Below are 20200 nucleotides of genomic sequence, written 5' to 3'. Positions count from 1 at the left end.
TATATGGTGTTAGACTTATACTGTTGTTTAACACTTCTCTGGTGTGGACATATATAGATTCCGGGCTGGGTGTTAAATTAACACCGGAGTTTTTGCAGTGTATGTTCTCATTCACCAAAACCAGTAGACACTTCAGTTCGTATTATAGATGTATATAATTATTTTCCTAGCGGGGCCTGCATAGGCACTGATGATGTATACCCTTCCCCGTTGTAATACATCAAAGCGCATTAACGCCATTTACCAACGAATTAGACCAGGGGAGTGTTTCACAAAGATTTAAGTATGACTAGAGTCGCACGTAAATGTCTAGTTGCGCGCAGTATAAAAGGCATGACAGCATTGGTCAGATAATGCCAAGAGGGTGCGCACTACCTCGTATTGATCAATAAGATTGCGCGTTGCATATTATGTACGCGCCGACATTTAAGTGCGACCTAAGTCATACTTAAATCTTTGTGAAACACCCCAGGTTGAATAGTGGATATTTGATGGGATCGGTACAGCAGCCTAACTGGGAAGTAGACAAGATAAAATAACGGGCTAAATGATAATGAAACAAAACGATCAACAGACTAAACATTTGTAGACGAATTACTAGTAGGTTGGAATCAAAGTGAATTAAGAGTAATGAATGCAAGATTTTCCTAATTATTAATATTTTCTGCTTTGGCCATTATACGCGTTTATGTTAATTGGAAATAAAAAGAAGAGGAGGAAGAAGAACAAAAAGGAGAAGAATGAGGAGGAGGGGAATAAGAAAAAGAACAAGAGGGGGAGAAAAAGGGGAGAAAGAAATAGAAAAAGAGGAGAAAGATGAAGAATGATGATGACGATGATGTCGAAGACGATGATGATGACGATGGTGATGATGATGACGATGATGATGTACAAGATATGTTCATAGATAAACATGTGCTAATTGATGCACTTCTTTGGGGAAAGAACGGTACAAATTAATAAAAAATGAAAAAGTAAATGAGGAGTGTTTGGCACTGCGTTCATAACTGTTAAATATATCTAAACTTACGTAACACATTAATTTCGGAAATTCTAAAGATCTTTTTTACTTAAGTCATCTTTCTTTTGGAAATTTGGCGATGATAGACACTGTGGCGATTATGATTCAACGTAAGGGTGTCTACCTTGGCAACAGTCTTCACGTATCATTGCAAGAGTAGCATTCATCCTGGCTTCAAGCTGGATGAGATCAGTCTTGTGGAGAAGATACTGCTCTAACATCAGATGAAGGATATGGAACGATCCTGAAAACAAATCAAGATAAAAAAATATCGTTTCAGTGCACCTCTTTGACCCTTGCTCCCTCCCCACCTCCCCATCCTCCTTCTCTCTCTCTTTCTCTCTCATATTTCCGAAGGTTCGTATTTCCGAAGGTTCGTAATTCCGAAGATTCGTTATTCCGAAAAAGAAATGAGGTTCGTTTGTCCGAAAGCTAAATGATTAACTAACCTTATTTCATTTTCGGACTAACGAAACTTAGGAACGACGAACCTTATTTCGTTTTCGGAATAACGAACCTTCGGAACATCGAACCTTTTTCGTTTTCGGATTATCGATAAATTCGCCTCACATCAAATCTTGACCGTGATGATTGGGAGATACTTAGGGTTTCCTCAATATAAATCAGTGAGCAAAAAAAAAAGATTACTAACAGTGAAAATTTCTCCTTAGTTATTCTTTTTGACATTAGGCCTAATTTCAAATAAGCATTATATAAATGTTGTCCAAAGAAATGAAAATTAGGAATACACAATTGTTTTTATATAGACGATTGATATAAATTTTGCATAATCTTTTCTCTTATTTAGAGGTAAATGTAATAATCACAAACAAAAAGATATTTTATTTATTTTTAAGGGAAACATCAAAATTGCGAAGCCTACCAAAGCTTGGTGCGCTACCAATGGTCAAGTCCCGGATGACCTTTGACGTGAATGTTGACCAGGTCAGCAAGAACTTCCGGGTCGAGTTGATTATTTTATCAGGATGACTTTTGGTGGGCTGGACATGGAAAGAAAATATAAAAAATGATTGCCAAAACGGCGAATTGTAAGGTTACGTGACAATTAATTGCTATTTAATGGAAAATCCAAATTTTCAAACGGTAAAAAAAATCGTAGAACGCTAATCAAAGTCACGATTACAATAGCAATCATCATTACAATGATGATTCAAGATTCACGTGTGAAGAGGCCCTAAGTTTAATACGTTAAGCCAGAGGCGAATTCCAGTTCATTTTCACTCAAATTACGATACAAATTTACGTGTGAAAAGCTTGACATCCAGAACGTATTTTTTATGGGGGGGGGGCGGAGTTTACGTGTCCCTTCAAGCACTACCGTATACATAATACAATTTTCATGCACTCATCGTATCGATGCAGTGATTTGATTGACAAGCCGCCAAGGACAGATACCGCCTTTATACTCAGGTTCGAATTCAAACAAAGTTTTCGAGCGAGCGCACGTGTGAAAGATCCGATGATTCTAAAAACGAATTGTAATCATCATTGCAATGATGATTCAAGATTCATCTTTGAAAAGACCCTATATTAACACTAATTCCCTATCATTACATTATTATGAACGAAAATCTCTATATTACAACCCTAAGTCTAAATATAACGGGATTTTTCCAATGTATGACCATGATCGAGATGGAAGTGTGCAGTCTTTATCAAAATTCTTTAGAAAACATGACAAATTATAAGATGTTGTTTGAAGGTTTGCATGGTGGCATGTACAATTGCTGATGTGGTTTACGGTACACCATGTGGAGTGTTATAGAAGCAGTGGATAGAAGAGAAGGAAGTGGATAGGCGAGAAAGTGGAGATTTGAGAATAGAGTATTCTTTCTTGAGAATAGTCCTGAAAAGGACTGTAAACCAGAAGGAATGTTGAGTGAGAACAGCTTGAGTAGTAGAGCTGATGAGGAGATGCTGGCTTGCGTCGGCGAGTAGAGATGATGAGTAGTAGAGAGACTCGACGTTCCGGACAGGTTGACTGTCCGTCTTCAGGAGTGAAGTCCTGTTCAGGAAAAGTCCTCAGGAATAGTCCTTTTCAGGACTAGTCCTCAGGAATAGTCTTCAGGAATAGTCCTTTTCAGGACTATTCTCAAGAAAGAATACTCTGTTCTCAAATCTCCACTTTCTCGCCTATCCACTTCCTTCTCTTCTTCTATCCACTGCTTCTATAACACTCCACATGGTGTACCGTAAACCACATCAGCAATGACAAATAATGTAAGTGATGAAACCGTTTCTCGCTTCTGGGCTAATTTTCTTCATCGCACTATACTTTGTTGGCTGGATATGAAAGGAAATTTTTAACAAGCAAATCGGCAATTTGAAAAAAATCGCGATTTGTCCACTATATTTATGAGCCAAATATAGGCCTATTGGAATTTTCCCCCTGTTTTATCTATTTTGATTTATTAATTTCATTTTTATCTAGAAACTGGGTAACTATGTTAGTTCCAAAATTTCTTTCCACAACCTCCCAGTATTTTCTATCATGAGCTCCATATGCATCACAGACTTTCATATGTGTAGTGGCAATTTCCGGAAACCGTTCATAGCGATTTTCAATAACTGTACACACGCAGTAAAAAATGGAATGGAACTACTTATTATTGCCTTCAGTACATGTCGCAATAAAACCCATGGCATTTCTGAAAAAGGCCAGTGACATTTAAAACTGTCGAATCTCCATTTTTACAGCATTCACCTTCAACAAAAACGGTTACACGGAATTTTCTCCTACGATATTGGATCTGGTCTCACAGAGGGCATATGGGTTTAGAGTTAAGGATTGCAATAGAGTTTTTGGTTCAGAATAATGTAAAAGTATGGATTACTTGGGTTTATTTAATCTTGGTCGTTAGGTGTCATCTTGGGATTAACGTGCAATTTGTTTTTATATAGTCGCAAGAGCAAATAGTTATGGAACCACCAGAATTTCAGGGTAAAATACTTTTACTTTCCTCTGGGGGCAATTACAGACTCTATCTAATGTACACTGGTTGGAATCTTGCCCCCCCCCCCATAAGCAAATATATAAACAAAAAACAAATAAATAAATAAATCACGACCGAGAAAAGAATGGAAAAGGAAAGAGAGAAGGGTGAAATTTTCAGGGTGTCAAAATCTGTCAAATAATAGACGTTTTGTAGGAAAAAGGTCAAAATTTTTGCTCTCTCGCTTCGCTCGCACCTTTTCCCCTCTAAGTTTTACACCGCTACGCCATAGCTCGCCCCGAAAATGTTTGTTTCTTTACGTCACTGAATATGTATCCTTTGTATCCTAACTTTTCCCTCTCACGATTCCCTCCTTTCTACGTTCTCCCTACTCGTTTCTATCCCTCCTATTCTCCTTTTCTTTTCTTTTCTTTTGCATTGTATTCTTTATTTTAATACATCTGCAGGCGTATTCCGACACAAGCTTTCCTTACAGACACTTACGTCAATTACCTTCCTTATGACAAATTGATTTTGTTTGAATTTATGTTGACAAAAAATAATTTTATGAAATGGAAAAAAAATAAATGTTATTATGAATTGAATGAAAATTAAAATCATGGCATGTCCAACTTAGAATCCTTTAACGTGTGTTGAGACGGTATGCTCCCGACTGCCACGGACAGTACGTAGGTCTACATTGTTCGACAAATCCTTCCATCATCAATACTCATAGACAGGCCGAACTCATGATATCACAGATAATTAGCAAGGATCAGGTGTTATGAGTAAAAATGCACTCCTGAATTGTGTTAAAGCTACTTCTGCAGCTGCGTCGATAGCGCTGATTCCATCAACAGTTATCATCAAAATCAACCCAGTGACTACTGACATATCTGTTTTCAGAATTATTTAAACAGGAAATCACCATGTTCCAGTATGCAATGGGTTAATGCATGTCATGTTACAATTTTATCGTACATTTTGGCTTTAATGTGATAATATCGAGGGTGTGGAAAGATGTATGTGTGTGGGGGGGGGGGGGGGTAGAAAAAACCAGGGCATCTCAAATGCGCGGGCTACCAATTAGAACAGATGGCGCTATTAAAATACGTTTGAAATACCCAAATACTATTTGGCGACTTTTTTTTTAAATAGGATTTTTCCTTTTGTTTTTTCCGTTGTGTCAATATGTGCACTTTTATTTTCTATGGAGATACACATAGGATATAATGATTTTATTTTTAATGGGATGCATTTGAACCCCATACGTCTAAGATAATTTTTGTTTTAATTATATAACATATCTTAAAAAATCGAATTCGGTCAAAAGGTGCTTCGACCCTTTACGAGGGTGGGCGTGGACGAGCGACGAGCGTTGTCGATATTCGGACCCTTTTCCCCACCGTTTAAGGAACGTTCCAACAAAGTTCGGGCGGAATGACCGAGTCTTTAACTAGTCCAAAACTTAAGATAGCCCTCAAATCATAAACTTGTACCTTAATGACGAAAGTTTCTACAACTTTATCCATCCAATCAGTGAAGTGTCGCAGAGTTACGTCATCATCCAGCATCTTTTCGAACTCGTCACATTCTGTATACAAAAAACAAGTATTTATCAGTCTCGTACAATACGCTCTGAATTTATTTCATTTTTCAAAACTATACATGTCTTTGTCTGGTATTGCTATGGATGCAATTTTTATTTTAAATAGTATCATCTTCTCCTCCCACTCCCTTGCAAGACTAACTTCCACGCCCACACCTATCCTCACTTAAAGCTCGTGGATAGTGTTGGTAAAGGATACAAAATTTGCGCTTGAATGGATCTTTTCCATTGAATAACAATTGCTGATAATAGTTCAATGAGAAATTGACAATATTTCTTCTTGGAAATATCCAAAATTTCAAATAAATGCTGAGAAATGACTCCATTTTCCTCGTTGAATTTTGCTGAATTTACGAGCACTCACATAGCGCCCACTACCGTCCACGACTGATTATTTCGTCGATCGCTGGTCATTCCACTTTTACCAACCCGAAATATCCCTGCGAGTATCGTCTGCTAATTCCGTGTACGCTCGTCAATCAGCTGTTACAGCAATGCATCCGTCGAGTTTCTCCCCCAGCGAGTTCGTCGAGGAGCACAGTACAGGCAACGGTAACATCGAAAATAGATTGGTTAGCATAATGCATAGAGAATAAAAAATATATGGACCTTCTTACCCTTATGCTGTCCGTCCAACCTGTAGTTCACATGTTACCTTCATGTTACGTTCATGTAAACGTATGTTCATGAAAACGTACATATTGGAGATGTTTCTGTGAAAATTTTGGCTACAATTTTTCTCGTACGAAAAGGTGCAAGATTGGTTGAACCACGGGATACATCTACTCTATGCACTGCACTACACTGCGATCGACATTGGCACGCTCGCTGAGCAAAACAGTCACATACACATTTTTGCGTGTACAACGTATGGTGTACGATGATTGTGTTCATGATTTTCACGTCATATTTCAACGCATGCATTGGGAAAGGGAAAAGGGAAAAAGGGAGAAAAGAAAATGGAAATGAAAGGTAAACAAAAGGAAGAAGAGAAGAAAACAATGAAATTGATAAGAAAAGGAAAAGAAACATGGAGAGAAGAAAGGCGAGAAGAAAGGGAAGGAAAGAGGAAAATGAAAAATGAAGAGATGTAGGCCTGCAAGTGAGACAATCGCGAAATACTAATAAATGATGGGGATTAAATATATATATATATATATATATATATATATATATATATATAAGAAATTGGAAAATGGAACGGGAATTTGTCTCGTGAAGGGGAAGGAAATGAGGAATAAGGAAACAGGAAATTAGAATGGAACGAGCTATTATGATAGCAGGGGCGTATCCAGCTTTCGCCAATATGGGGGGGGGGGTTCACCCATATTTTCCACGATCGATCGCTATAAGCGGGAGGGGAGGGGGGCTGGGGGATTTACCCCCCCCCCCCAATTTTTTCCAAAACCGTGTACAAAAACGTAAAAATTACCATATGATTGCGATTGTTTAATGGTCAGCCCCCCCCCCCCTTGAAAACCATTCCGCGGCCCCTGTAATAGTCAACTTTATTCTCAACAGCATAAATGTTTAATCCTATAATCCCCTATTCAATAGTGCGAGCGTAAAGCGAGAGCTATAAGTTTTTTTGGAAATGTCATATTTTTTCCTGAAAAAACGTTCTTAGTAGTGATTTTGATCCTGAGCAAGATTCGTATATCTAACTAATAACTACTGCGAACATGAATCTGAAGCGCTAGCCTGATAGAAGGGGACCTGTTCTGATTGCAGTATAGCCATGACGATACATTCATGTAGGCCTATTTTCAAAAATCGAGTAATGTGAGCGCGAAGTGAGAGCCGATCATTTTGACATTCAAACTAAGAAAATTGGCATTCTACAGTTCTATGCATTTTCTTTAATCCTGAACTGGATGGGTATATACAATACGAGCGCTAAGTGCGATGGGAAAAAATTGAGATTTAGAGCTAAAAACGGTACACAAGATGGGTATAACTAGGTAATCTTCCTACATCTATAATGCGAGCGCGAAGTGCGAGCAGAATATTTTTGATATTAGATATGAAAACGTCAATATATAAGCACTAGATTCAAACACTGACAATGACAATTGTAAATTGGAGTTAGATCGCACTTAAGATTCGAGCGCGAAGCGCGAGCTGATATTCTATTTTTTGTCATATGAAAATGGTAATTATCGTCCTATTAGTCTCCCTAATCGCGAGACTGAAACTTGTCGACATTCTGAAAAAAGGACAATATAATTGTTGGAAATTCATGAAATTGTTAATTATCTCATAAGCTCGATGAGAGCGAGAAATTTGTTGATATCAAGTTCGGAAAATTGGATATTCTAAGCATTTTTGTATTTATGAATAGAAAGCACAAATCACGAACCGAAAATTTTGATAAATTGTCATAAAAGAATTTTTGAATAGTTTGTTTTAGAGTTAAATTTCTCACCAATCAAATTGCGAGCGTGCAGCGCTAGCTGATAGGTTTTGACAATTAGACCTGAATAGGAATGTTTCGAGAATTTATGGAATATATGAGTACTAGAGAATGGGTACTTGACAAAAATTGCTAGGTAGCGCGTAGCGTGAGCTGCATTGATAATGATACCATAAAACGGATTACGGCTGCAATTAAAAATGTAAATCAAACAAAATAACAACAGCTCGATGTCCGAGCTAAAATAGGTTTTGTATATCATATATATATATATATATATATATATTTATATATATAAATATATAGGTTTTGACAATTAGACCTGAATAGGATTATTTTGAGAATTTATGGAATACATGAGATTATGAGTACTAGAGAATGGGTACTTGACAAATAATGCTAGCTAGCATACCATATCGGCCTGTTGAGGAAGATTTGTATCTCGACATCAAACATGCAAGTGCGAGCGCGAGCGCGAGCGAAAAACTTGATCGTGATATTTTGCTCCGCCACTATATAGGGGGACCAGGGTACTTCGCCCCTGGATCGGCCTATGTGATAACGATGAAGATGAATTTAAAAATAAAGAAAAGGGATAAGGAAAAGTGGAAAGTGGAATTAGGCCCAGAAAAACACCTCCGGATTGACGATCGAGGAGTATAAAAAAAAAGAACGGGAGGAAAAAAAATGTGATGACGTATGTGCCATAATGTCTGGAATAGCTTGCTAATTTGTTATTGCTGAATTTCGGCGAGGTTTCGGAGGTACCAACCCAGCATTTTATCCTAGTTATTAAATGCTAAATCCTAGCCAAAGAATTTGGGGGCATACCCCATGCACCCCCCATTTTCGTTTTTACCGCCATGTATGTATGGGTGTCCAGTGTCGGTTTTCATGGGATTGGATAACTGACACAATTAAGTTTGGTCCCTGATGGGAGTATTTAATTTTTTTTACATTTAGGCCTATAATTTATTATTATCATTATGATTACTTTTTTAAAGGGGGGGGGGTGGTTAGTTCCATAACCAGTCTAAGGCCTATAATTTTTTTATTAACATTATGATTATTTTTTGAGGGGGGTGGTCGGTTCCATAACCAGTCCAAAATTTGTACGGGGGCACGAGTGCATAAAAGGATAAACTTATTACTATTGAAAAGCTACGAGCGAGCAATCTTTTTTTTACCATTTGAATTCAATACAAAAATATAACTTTGTGTTATATTTTGACGTGATACTCATGTTTCACCCTTCTCTTTTACTATTCTTTTCTCTTCAATGGGGGGGGGGGTCAAATGCACCATGATGGGGGAAGACCAAGTCTAATAAGTGCTAAAAGGACTATATCAGCAATGCTAGCGGGAGTTTCGATGGTACCAGAATTATGATCATAATAATGTACTCCCTCCTTATCATGAACATACTTGTCATTATAATTCATAAAAACTTATGACTGTCGAATTAAGGGAAGTTAATGTATTCCCTATCCCCCTGGATCGACACTCACCCCCCCCCCCTCCCCGAACTCCGAGCAATTCCTGGAGGGTATCGGACTCGTATTATTTTGGAGAGAAATGGGGAGAGGGGAGTATTAGATGTGCATGCGCGTAAATGGATCTCAATTTATTTGAAAGGGGGAAGAGGTCATGTCCTCGATATCAATCGATGGTAGTGGGTTATTTATGTTTCGTTCTCGGTGTTTTTTTGTACAGTATAATGTAATTTTAGGGTATATCTTAATTTTTTTGGTGTATATGAAAATTCACGAATATGGTATTATGAAAAATGATAGAGAAATGTTACTTCAGCTACCTTCAAGCACTATGGGAGAATTGTGAAGCGGATATTGAACGCAATTTGTGAACGCAAAGCGCGAACTGATATTTTGGAATATGAATTTAGAACTTTTCTTGTATTTCATGAAGAGTATGTGTATTGCTGAATAAAAAAAGACAATTAATATTCGAATCGTGAGCAGAATAATTTGTACTTATTGACTAGACTTGAAAAATAGTTTAGGGCAGTTGATATCCTCTTGAACATGTTGAACAGATTGTTATGTCGCTCAAGTCAATGCGAGTACGAAGCGTGAGCAAATTTTCTGTTTATATTATGAACTATTTCTTTTTTTATTATCTATCCCTTCCCAATTAAGTTTTATAATACTTTCTTCCTTCTTTTATAATTTTCTTCCCTAACTCATCTTTTCATTCCCTCTTTTTCTTATAGCTTCCCTTTCCGCCGCCAATAGAGGGGAGGGGGCTATAAGTGGCCGCTTCGCCCCCATGGATTTGTAAGCCTTGCCTATACATGATCCTGTCATCATTACAGAATATTTTCACTTTAAACTTTCACAGGGGTCGACGGATCGTCCCCCTTTTTGGCGGAGCAAAAACCAAAAAAAGGGGGAGAAATAAGTGAAATAAATTAGAGAAGGAAGACGAATGAATGAAATAAAATGAGGGAAGACTTGGAAAATAAATCTTTCATGTCACTTTATAAAATTTTTGCTCACTGTTCGTGCTCGCATAGCCTGCATGCTAGGTGATTTACATATCATGCACAATATGGAGTTTGAAGTATCAAATTTTTAAAGTCTGTATACAGAACATACTTCAGCTCAGTAATCGAACTTTAATTCAAAAAGTTACAAATTGATTTTTAGAAAGTGTTCTGTAAAAATGTCACTTTTATGGTCTGAATATTAGTATCTTCTACTCGCGCTGTGTAAAATTTGATTGGTTTATAGGTAATAGGCCTATATACCTATATTATTTTCTATACCTATACGCCTACCTATTACGCTTTGCTCTCGCATCATTGTTCAGTGATATACCTATCCTGTTCGCGTTTACAAAAAAAAGCCTTCGAGTTCCCTTCTTTAGGTAAAAAAAATTGCGCTCGCGCTATTTGATTGGTGAAACATGTAACGCATTCATTGTTAAATGCAAAAAGTCCTTGACAAGGTCCCTTTCGATCAGATCAAAACGTATATTACAGATTTCTACTCACTCTTCGCAATAATTATTTAGTTGCATACACAATTTGTTTAGGACCACAAACATTAATTGCCTAGATTGATCAAATTTTAGGACAAAACACATAAAATTAAAAAAACAAAATTAGCTGGCTCTTCGCGCTCGAACTATTTAGATAAAGCTTATGAGATTATCATAATTATATTCATGCCAATTTTTAAGAATAAAGGTATAGTGGTGCTCCCCTTCAAATAGTACACAAATCAAGCTTCTAGCTGCCAATCGGGAAAAAAATGGCAGAAACAAATCCGCCTCCCCACCCCCATCAGCGAAGGCTGGTACCATGCAGAGGCGTCGATCCTGGGGGGCAGGGGGGGCGATCGCCCCACCAATGAAAATATTGGGGGGGGGCAAACATATCATTTTGCCCCCCCCCCCAATAATTCCGGATATGCATTAAAAAAACAAGATTGTAATGTTCAGCAAGCGAGATGGTGATACACAACTCGTTCTTTATTTAAAATCGTGCTCAAAATGTCCGCTTTTCAGATTGGAATATACAAATTTTCAGCTCGCGCTTCGCGCTCGCATCATTTCTGTAGCAAAAACCCATACTTTTCATGATTAAATAGGTGAATGTAAATGTCCCACTTTCAGTTCTAAGCCTCAAAAGAACTCCTGCTTCGATTTGCAATCATTCTTTCTTTGATATATATCTTGTTCTTCATCAAAAATGTCCACTAAACTGTTTTTCAGATCGAAATATCAAAATTTTCAGCTCGCATCTATTGTTCTTTTAGATACAAATCTTATCATTGGTACCAAAAATGCTTAGAATATCAAGTTTTCAGGTCAGAATATAAGGAAATTTCAGCTCACTCTCGGCACTCGTACTATCTGTGTAGTGAGATATGTATCCTCCTCATGAGTTACTACAAACAGTCCTAAACAGGCACGCTTTTCCTGTCAGTATACTAAAAAAGAATCAGCTCGCGCTTCGCGCTCGCATTAATTTGTGAGATACGTGTCTGGGTCTCATGAGTCATATATACATATGTATATATGCATATATATTTATGTGTGTGTGTGTGTGGTGTGTGGTTGAGTGTTTTGTACGATCGAGCGCCTTTGGAACATTAATGATTTTGCCCCCCCCCATCTGAAAAATGGATCGACGCCCCTGGTACCATGTCTGTCTCCGATATATTAGTTGTAAAGATGCCTCTAAAAGAGCTATGTTCTTCTTTACTAAATTGTATTTCTGCTCAGACTCATTAGGAAGGTGCAAATTGGAAACTTGAAACTGAGCATGTACCCATTGCCATTATTTTGACCAGGGTATAGGTGCATGAACAACGTTTGGGACAAGAACGATTTATCAGTATAATGTTCAGTCAATATCAAATTGGAATGAATGTGTCAGGCAAGCTCAAAAATTACAGTAAAAAGGTTCTTATAAAATTCTACGTTTTGAAGAAAGTTTGAAATGGTCACTCGTTTCGTGTTAGATGTCAAGTAAGATTTTTTTTTATTTATTAGAACGGGTAAAATGAACATTGAGCATTGTCACAGCACCCCAGTAACAATATAGATCATCCTCCGTGGCCAGGTCCATTATTATTTCAATGCACTATGAATTATGTTGCAATTAATAATTTAGGCCGATAACGCACCATATTTTTTTTTAGCTTTTCTCTCATAAATACAGTCCGATTGACAATATCCTGATATTTATCCATTTTATAATGAGGGACGTACATGTGTATGTGCATGACTTGTTTGTAAAGTTAGAAACGGAAAGTTGCAATAAAGTTTTGAGGCCATCGTTGTCAGAACAAATTCCCAACGACGCGATTTTAGCCCCTCCCCCTTCTTCAGTTCTTTCTTTCTTTATCTACTAATTTCTCTCTTGCAATTTTTCCTTCTCGTTCTCAGTTTCTTCTTCTTGTGCTTATAATGACTGGAACAATGTGCTTATAATTAAATCATTGTCCCTGCTATTTTTGCATTGCGCACATGGTTCAATGTCCACCCCAGAAAGTATTGATTTGAATCAATTAATTAAAAAAAATCAAACACTGCATAATTTTGAAAATTCCACGAAAACCGGATGTAAAATGAAAGAAATGAAATTGTTTGAATAGTCTTAGAGATTTGAAAATAAGGACCAACTTGAATGCAACCATCAAAATGTAATCCACAACGGTTATCCACATATTCAGGAACAAATAACACTTTTTGACACATTTCAATGAGGAGGAAATTAGATAGTCATATTTCATACACGTCGTCAGTCATATACAGACCAGGATGTGCATATAAATTACTGTTATGTGAAATTATGATCATAAAAAAAGTTTACATCCCATTTTGATGAAATGTTCAGTGCTTGGATTTTTCTTTTTATTCAAATAAACTTTTTTGTTGCGATGGACTCCGTTCAATTGATCGCTATGCTTCTCATGTGGATATAGGACAGTTAGTTGCAGATCAAGTGACCGTTGCCATTTTTTCCATATGAAAATGACCCCGCCCCCACAAAAAACACGTTATAAAAATAATATATTCATTCAGTCTAAAGTTATAAGAAGGTAAAATCTGCGCACATCGATCACTGAATATATGCATAGAGATCTGAAAAGTGAGATAGATATTCATAACAGTAATATGGCGTCATGCAGTGTCCCCCCCCCATGGCAGTTATAAAGAGAAAGGAGAAAATAGAAATATGGAGAAAAGTATGACGATCGACCAACATTTCATTTTTTTTGGCAGGCCTATTTAGTTAGTGGTTTACCATGTGAAATTTTGGAAAAATATACTTTCAAACTGAATGTCATTTTATGTTTTGTTTGACAAAAATACTCTTGTTTTTGTTTATCTGTTTATATATATATATTCTTGTTTTGAACAAAATGTTGGCAATTGCCGGTGACGTTCTGTAATAAATTCCATAACTTTATGTACAAGTTCATTACTATTTCCATAGGATTGCCAGCTTTCCAAAATTGGACAATGATTACATACTGAGTTTTAGTTAGAGCTCGATTATCTCTGGGTAGGAGATGAATTCATATGTTCTCCTGACAGAACATCAGTGACTGAGAAAAGTGAACATGCATGGACCAGGGATTTGCATATCCTGCATGGATTCTAACTACATGTACGTGTACAACCAGTGGACTGAACTGTCCATGACCTTTTATTACCACGAGTACAGTATAAATTCAGCGTGCAGGGCAAACCTCCTTACGTAACCTGCAGTGATTCTTCAACACAAAAACACACATCCCGGCCTCGCACACACACACGTATCATGCAAGTGAATGAAATTCCCATAGGCCAGGCCGATACATGTAGCCAACGTGCATAGTGAAGCTAGTCTATAAATTCAAACACTGGTAACCCAAAGACGGTTTGTATATAATTTTATTGAGAAATCGGTGCATTTCAAAAAATAAAACAGGATGCATAATCTTGGAAATTCGTTTGTAAGGGTTTCTTTCTGTTGGTTTTATTTCCCCTTTTTTCTCTTTATTAATCAGAATCATAGAATAAACTTTTTTTATTAAACGATCTGAAACAACATATGAGCCGAGACTAACACGCGGGAAGTCAGAGAAGAACCGAAAAGATGTGTTTTTTTTTCCAGTTCTGTGCCAGTTGTGTATTCATTCTATATTCAGTTTTACAAATTGTTCCCGTGTTATATCGACAGTTAGAGAGCATATTTATGTGCAACAGCGTATCACACCGTGGTTCCACTTCTTTTTTTTTAAATGAGGACGATCGGGTTTGTTTATCGAATGCAAGCCCCAGCCGAGGCAAGAGCAAGGAAGGTAGGAAAACAGAGTGATGTTGCATGTAACGTAAAGTAATATCGATATGCGATCGAGGATTTTAGATCTAAAGTCTAATCTGATGCAAGAAAAAAAAAGGAAAACGCAATGTATCAACATCAACGAGCCTTGTAATGGTAAACTGAGCTGAGTGACAACTAAATTGTGTAGCGGACTACATTGTCGTTCTCGCGTAGCACACGCACGGCAGCAGTGGTGATCCGCCCGCAGGACCTAGGCCTATGGTATCTTTGAAACTTTATCGGGTATCCCCGCAGAGTTAAATTCACACAAAAAGAGCATAATTTATCATGAAAAACACCATTTCATTTCATATCATCTACATCATGACTGTTTTAGGGCATACACATTCATATTACATACAAATTAATTAGAATGGTGACAGGCCGATTTCGAGGAATTTACCAAAACTATCCACCCTCTTTAAACACACACCCGTAGGCATACAGACACACACACTCTCACTCCTATCCTCACATACACGCACACCCGTAGTCATACAGACGCACACACACTCACTCACTCCTATCCTCACATACACGCACACCCGTAGTCATACAGACGCACACACTCTCACTGCTATCCTCGCATACACGCACACCCGTAGGCAATTTAGATTACTTTCAAATATGTATTTTTTTTTTCTTCCAATATTGAATTTTGTTCATGCTATTGTTTATTTAAATTGAATCAATCTATTTTGTACTTATTTGTATCATTTTGAAGAATGAAAATAAATTTGAATTGAATTGAATTGAAAACAGACACACCCACTCTCACTCCTATCCTCACATACACGCACACCCGTAGGCATACAGACACATACACTCTCACTCCTATCCTCACATACACGCACATCCGTAGTCATACAGACATACACTCTCACTCCTATCCTCACATACACGCACACCCGTAGTCATACAGACGCACACACACTCACTCACTCCTATCCTCACATACACGCACACCCGTAGTCATACAGACGCACACACTCTCACTGCTATCCTCGCATACACGCACACCCGTAGTCATACAAACGCACCCACTCTCACTCCTATCCTCGCATACACGCACGTGTACCCGTAGTTATACAAACGCACACACTCTCACTCCTATCCTCGCATACACGCACACCCGTTGGCATTCAGACGCACACACTCTCACTCCTATCCTCGCATACACGCACACCCGTAGGCATACAGTCACTCACACACTGTCTCACTCCTGTCCTCGCATAGATGCACACCTGTATAGGCACACACACACAGCCTCTCATCCCCCACACCCCTACTAATCAGTCTAGAATAAAATGTAGGCCGCTATAATCCGTCTTACGTGATTTTAAATTATGGGTTGGCAAGGGTAGTCTGTTTTACATACTCAAAATGTGAAGCTAAATGTAATTCATACACGATGACAAAATAACAATGTAGGTCCTATGTGTTATCAAATAGTATGCTTGGTCTTCCTTAAAACACTACACTGACACACACACACTTATTCATTCAAACCCCATACAACACACGTACCCCTACACCTACACACCCCCACCCTCAAACACACACACCCGCTTGTTCACACACTCACAAACGCGCGTGCACAGAATTTACAAAATTTAGATCTAAAAACCCATTCTGATCATTCTGATTGGTCGACGGTAAGAAAGTTTGAACGCTCTACTGGGAATGCACATTTCTTTCCTTAAAGGAAGCCAAAACCCATGAAGGAAGCAATCTTATTGGAAAGAGTTAAATAAGAGGAACAATTAAAAAAAAGGTTTCATCAAAATCGGTTATGAAATAAGCAAGTTATGGACGTTTAAAAAGTCTTGTTGTACATTCAATCAAATTGGCAAACGTGCTTCAAATGGCTGATTTTGTGGACAACTCTTCATTTGCTTTGTACACAAATTTTCAGATTTTCCCTTTTATTTTACACATTTCACATTATCTCTTCCTGAACTTGAAATATGTGATGTAAGTTATATTGTCCCATGACATATGTTGTGCTCAGAAGGAGGCAAGATGCAATTTGAAAGATAATGATGAAAATCTGAAAATTTTTGTATAAAACAAATGGAGAGTTGTCCACAAAATCAGCCATTTTGAAGCACGTTTGCCAATTTGAGGATCCCCATTGAAAGTACAGCAAGACTTTTTAAACGTCCATAAATTGCTTATTTCATAACCGATTGTTACGATACTGCAACAAATAACAATTAGAAATTGAGATATTAAGTTTAATTTCCTCTTTTTTTTATTACAGGAAATAATTATACATAAATAAAACAAATAATGATCTTACATAAATCTCTTGAAGTGTCCGATGTAAAATCCCGAAGTGATGATACTATATCCAAGTAATAATCCAAATGATAAAATCCCAGTTGACTGGCGAAAATTCACAATGATGGCGATGATGAAACTGATGTTGAAGTATGATGAATAATACGAGTCACTGTAACGAGTTGAAGCGTCCGTGAAGACGATGTTGATGATGATTAACAGTTAATTTCAGCAATCCATGGGTTAAAGCGTGTTCATTGAACAGGTTGATGATGTTGATGATCTCGATGAGAACTGATAATTTCTCTCTCAAAATAACTGCAAACAGTTCATTGATGGTGGGCAAATAATTCCACACAATATAGATATTCCAGGTGGAAATAAACTGCTCTGATCTGATCTGGTGAAGTGATCTCATATGATGTGGTGATCAAGTGATCTAATATGATGTGATGATGTCCTTGTAGAAACTGCAGCTTTATATACTAAATTTGAACTGTCTAGATCATTCTTATATTTCAACAAATCTACAAGCTTCTAGAATTCACTATAATGGAAGGTTCTAGCATTTTCTTTGAAAAACTTTCTCCTTTCAGGAGCAGTCAAAATCCAGAACACTCTTAAATGACCGCATTGAAATCAACAGTGTCAATAACATAGCTAAGCCTATTGTTCATTTCCACTACCAATACAATTCTATTGTTTGGCTTTTCCATATTCAACAATAAAACTCCTTGGCCTTTAAATAGGCAAGGCCTGCATAATAAAAAGACATGGGATCTAGAATGTTCTTTACAATTCTTGGCTATCCTTAAAGGGAAATAACTAATAGATGATTGTAATTGCTTTTAAAATTCTTTTACAATTATTCTTATATGTAACACGATTTTGATGAAACTCTTTTTCAATTGTTCCTCTCAGTTTACTCTTTCCAATAAGATTGCTTCTCTTCATGGTTTTGGTTTCCTTTAATGCCATATGAATGAGATGAGATTTTAATCGTATTCGTATTATAGCAACTTAGAAAATTAGATACCTTATTCAACCAGAATACAATGCTGATCAACATCACAGTCAAATTTAGAAAACACACAAGAAACATATCCACAATTCAGATCCAATGCTACCTTCTTAAAAAAAAAATCCTGAAATCATTTGACTACTTTATTCATTACTTAGTAAGAACCAGCTATGGTGGTCATCGTAGCACAGTTCTAAAAGAAAATGCCTTTTCCCCCATTAAGTCCTGTAATTTTCAAAGAATAAGTAAAACCTGGATTTACGAACCATTCAGGATTAAATTGTACAAGCATCTTGTTTCCTTTGCACACAGCACTGAAACAGTTTGTCTGCTAATGCTGTCTAGATCTAACAATGACCAATCATCGCTCATCTGCAGTATGACGTCACTTGATTGTATCACCCTTTTCGCTGCCTGCAAACCATATGATAACAATAATATAGTAATAAAGATTATTTATAATTTATGCTAAGCATACAATGATGATAGATATGCAGAATTGATGATAATAATGATTTGTAATTGCTTCTAAATGTTTTCTTTTATTGAAACATTTTTACACATAAACATGCAAAATATTTATAACTATAGTTCCAACAATAAGGTTCTGATAATAATAAAAAATAATAGTAATAATAATAACAATGATTTTATTAATAATTATCATGATAATCATAACAAACAAATAATTGTGAAGAAAACATTTCTCAAATGAGAATTAGAAGAAAACAGAAAACAAATCATTGATAATGGTAATACTGGAGTTAATAATAACACAAATGCCTCCAGTGATTCTGAACAAATGTAAAAAGCACTTTTACATCAAAAAGAAGCAACAAAGAAAAATTATAAAATGTACCAAATACCTGAGCTAGATGATTCAAAGTCATTTGCTTTTCCAAAAGCAAACTGAATCGAGCAGCTTCTGCATTAAAAGATAGTAATAAAACAAGATAGCTACTATCAATTTACCGTTATTTCGTACCATAACTCTTTCGTCAATAATAAAATTAGTGAGAAAGCGAAAGAAAAAGGGAGGAATTGGCTGAGTGGTGGTCACCAAGAAAAAGGAACGTGAACAAAACTCATATATTCTTTGTTTATTGGTTCTATTTGGGTTTGTTGAGCACCTTAAAAAACACTTAATCGTGAGAATAAGTCGATTGATGCAACGCTGGATCCGAAACAAAGAAAGAAATGGATATTGAAAAGTCGTAACACCTCTGACTAATAACAAGGGAAAGAAAGGGGGTTGGGAGGGGGAGGGGTGGGGTAGAGGGGAGCGGAGAATGGGGGGGGGGCTAGAACACCTATAGTATACCGGTAGTTCTCAAAGATAAAATATAGAAAGGGGTCATGAAATTTAATATACTGATTAACAGATCTGTTACCCATATTTTGCCTTATTATCTTACATATTTACATATTTTGTCCCCCCCCCGTCTTTCACAAACGCGCACCGACCCCCATCTCCAATTTTTGCTAATCCTTCTCATCTCATGACCTTTATCTCCCATGCTCTCATCAAGAGGTGGATCCAGGATTTTCCAAAGGGTGGGGGGGGATTTTTGCGAGGAAAAATTCGACAAGCACAAAACAAAACACACTCACAAAAAAGTCCTCACTTTCAAGGGGGGAGGTAGCACTGGGCGGCCGTGCCCCCCCCCCTTGGATCCGCCACTGCCGTCATCATACTCCGAAGACCACATCCCCGATGCTATAGCAACCGACACAAACCTACTCCAAAACCCGACCGAAGGTTTATCATTGGTTATAACTTAAAGGGATACTCCGGACTGAATATATTTAAATCTAAATCATAGAGTAAAATTCGCAGAGCAAAATGCTGAAAATTTCATCAAATTCTGAAAGACAAATAGCGAAGTTATTGAGTTTTAAGGCTTCGCAATATATTGCGAAAACAGTCATTTACCTTTCGTAATGAATATTCATTAGGTGGGCTGATGATGTAACATCCCCTACTTTTCATTTCCTTATGTTATTACATAAATTCATAATTGTTTCATTTTTTTGCAAACACATGTGCATGGTATGTCT

At 37.1% G+C, this 20200-nt stretch overlaps 1 protein-coding gene across 1 annotated transcript; it reads right to left on the bottom strand.

Annotated features, from left to right (window-relative positions):
* Positions 1-1119: 1119 nt before the first annotated feature.
* On the bottom strand, positions 1120-15868 carry LOC121417822 (transcription factor RFX4-like). Its single transcript, XM_041611556.1, has 4 exons — positions 15781-15868; positions 5475-5569; positions 1905-2022; positions 1120-1265 (listed from the first exon to the last, which is right to left on the bottom strand). The coding sequence occupies exons 1-4, from the start codon at positions 15866-15868 to the stop codon at positions 1120-1122; spliced, it is 447 nt and encodes a 148-aa protein (XP_041467490.1).
* Between the last annotated feature and the right edge of the window lie 4332 nt (positions 15869-20200).

This window comes from Lytechinus variegatus, chromosome 6 (genome assembly GCF_018143015.1).
Source record: "Lytechinus variegatus isolate NC3 chromosome 6, Lvar_3.0, whole genome shotgun sequence".
NCBI classification, from domain to species: Eukaryota; Metazoa; Echinodermata; class Echinoidea; order Temnopleuroida; family Toxopneustidae; genus Lytechinus; species Lytechinus variegatus.
Note: the sequence above shows the minus strand (reverse complement) of the source record. Positions and strands in the feature narration are given on the sequence as shown.

Coding starts and splice junctions, on each gene's coding strand:
- LOC121417822 (XM_041611556.1), bottom strand. CDS start 15,868: ATGACTACGGGTGTGCGTGTATGCGAGGATAGCAGTGAGAGTGTGTGC. Junction 5,570..15,780: donor GCGTGTATGTGAGGATAGGA/GTGAGTGAGTGT, acceptor TTTTGTATACAG/AATGTGACGAGTTCGAAAAG. Junction 2,023..5,474: donor TAGAAACTTTCGTCATTAAG/GTACAAGTTTAT, acceptor TTCCATGTCCAG/CCCACCAAAAGTCATCCTGA.